At 41.5% G+C, this 2,751-nt stretch overlaps 1 protein-coding gene across 1 annotated transcript in view; it reads left to right on the forward strand.

Moving 5' to 3' along the window:
* The window catches only part of LOC111980897 (unconventional myosin-VIIa-like), a 93,961-nt gene that overhangs the window by 16,813 nt on the left and 74,397 nt on the right, over nt 1–2,751 (forward strand). Inside the window, exon 2 of the mRNA XM_024011947.2 lies at nt 1,856–1,924. Within this exon, the coding sequence (XP_023867715.1) occupies nt 1,907–1,924 (18 nt within the window). The 5' untranslated portion in view covers nt 1,856–1,906. The remainder of the gene's footprint in view (nt 1–1,855; nt 1,925–2,751) is intronic.

Consider the following 2,751-nt stretch of genomic DNA (forward strand, 5'->3'; position numbering starts at 1 on the left):
ATGTTCTATGGTCGTTAGTTCTATTCGTCTTGACTGCCATGTAAAGCAAAACTATCCAAGCGCTGGTTGATCGTTCCAGTGCTTTGCAGGTTGCTATGACAAACAAAATGGATGCTATGGAGGCTCTTCCCATCTTGCTTGCTAGCCAACTACACAGCTAACACAATCACTTCAGACTGATGCTGGAAAGACAGCAAACTAGCTGCATTTCATTTTWCCCGTTTTTCRATTGACATTTCTTTGTATATATCCGTAAAAATTATGCTGATTCATGATTTCGACTGGCTAAGAAAAGCTGCCTGTCTGTCTCGTACTGACTTCCGACACGTTCATTATAATGGGACACAATGTTGCAAATGTCAGAGATAATGTCTAGATGCTTTTTACAGTGGAGATCACGTTTATAAATTGCATGGCTGGGCAGATGAGACAGTGGATCTGTAAAAGTAGTAGCAGTAGTAGTGTGTTGCTAGGTAACGATGTAAACAATGCCACTTTTATGTGGCCATGTGTATGTTGTCTAGTATATCATGGGCCGGAWAGACTAACAATTGGAATTCCTAACCACCCGTTGTATGAAATGCTTTTAAATCCCTAATAAGTGAACGAGTGCAGATTTTTAAGAAGGGAAGTGAATCAGACCAGAGCACAGGTCAGAAAGCCCCTGTGCAATGGATGATCAGTCCAGAAGAAAACTGCAGAAGTCATAGCCTGAAATGGCACCCTATTGCCTATTTAGTGCACTACCTCAATGGCTATGGCTATAAGTAATTCACTATATRGGGAATATGGTGCCATGCAATTTCAGACATAGCCATATCACCTGAGCCACGGCTTGTTCATCCTGCTACCATCCACAASGCTAGGTCAGCACAGATGCATCAAAGCTGGGACCGAGAGACTGAAAAACAGCTATCTCAAGGCCATCAGACTGTTAAAAAGCCATCACTAGCCGGCTACCACCCGGTTACTCATTCCTGCACCTTAGAGGCTACTGCTCTACAGTATATACATATACATGGAATCACTGGTCACTTTAATAACGGAACACTAGTCACTTTAATAATGTTTACATACTGCTTTACTCATTTTCATATGTATGTACTGTATTCTATTCTACTGTATTTTAGTCAATGCCACTCTGACATTGCCGTCCTAATATTTATATATTTCTGAACTCCATTCTTTTACTTTAGATTTGTGTGTATTGTTGTGAATTGTTAGATATTACTGCACTGTTGGAGCTAGGAACACAAGCATTTCGCTACACGCGCAACAACATCTGCTAAACATGGTTATGTGACCAATACGATTTGATTTGATAGCCATACTACACATTACATCCAATGACAACTGCTTTGGGGACATTTTAATTTATGTACAGTCATGTCTTTAATCTTGCAATGTAATGGAAGTTCTGACAACAAGCATATGTGTGTACCCTCACTCTCCGTGGGCAGAAAGGTTTATCATTTTATACACATGAATTCCAATTGATTAAAGTGGTATTCNCTCTCCGTGGGCAGAAAGGTTTATCATTTTATACACATGAATTCCAATTGATTAAAGTGGTATTCCTCTAACCTTAGACAGTGTGGGGTCTGGTCCACCAATCACCACAGGACAATAGACTCCGCTTCWAGCCATCTGTCCCGTGAGAACCACAGTATGTAGAGAACCCTGTGGTGAATCTTTACCATTAGTTAGACTGTGCCAGTGGTCAACACAACTGCGTATGGACTGCATATGCCCCCCAGCAGTGGTAGTTCAAATCCCCTCTGGGACAGTTTCRACGTGTGCCTATGTCCTGTAGGTCTGATATGCATGTCTATAATGATTTTTTTTTCTATTCCAGGAGCCTGACATGGTGACTTCTAATGTCCTGGAATAAACCGGAAGCTGAACCATGGTCATTCTGCAACAGGTACAGAGTAGAATTCCTTATTTCTCACTCGTTCTCTCTTTCAAACATACGCATACTCACACACACCCTGTGGACGACCTTTGCAGGTGAGACTTAATTTAAATGCTAAAAAGATAGGGGCTATGTTGTGTTATCAGCTGGCCCACCAGAGGACACAGTGAAATCTGTTGTGACACGTTAAAATACCAAACATAGCATGAGATAACAGGCACCCTCAGTCTCCCATCATTCCTTCTTTGAGGAAAAGATCATGATCATTAGAAAGCAAATTACGGACTCCTCTTTAAATCTGCGTATTCCTCCAAACCTCAGCTGTCCTGAGTCTGTACAACTCTGCCAGGACCTAGGATCAAGAGAGACACTCAAGTGTTTTAGTACTCTATCTCTTGACACAATGATGAAAATAATCATGGCCTCTAAACCTTCAAGCTGCATACTGGGCCCTATTCCAACTAAACTACTGAAAGAGCTGCTTCCTGTGCTTGGCCCTCCTATGTTGAACATAATAAATGGCTCTCTATCCACCAGATGTGTACCAAACTCACTAAAAGTGGCAGTAATAAAGCCTCTCTTGAAAAAGCCAAACCTTGACCCAGAAAATATTTAAAAAACTATCGGCCTATATCGATTCTTCCATTCCTCTCAAAAATCTTAGAAAAAGCTGTTGCGCCGCAACTCACAGCCTTCCTGAAGACAAACAATGTAAATGAAATGCTTCAGTCTGGTTTTAGACCCCATCATAGCACTGAGACTGCACTTGTGAAGGTGGTAAATTACCTTTTAATGGCGTCAGACCGAGGCTCTGCATCTGTCCTCGTGCTCCTAAA

The sequence above is a fragment of the Salvelinus sp. IW2-2015 genome, linkage group LG20, assembly GCF_002910315.2.
Source record: "Salvelinus sp. IW2-2015 linkage group LG20, ASM291031v2, whole genome shotgun sequence".
Taxonomy (NCBI): Eukaryota; Metazoa; Chordata; class Actinopteri; order Salmoniformes; family Salmonidae; genus Salvelinus; species Salvelinus sp. IW2-2015.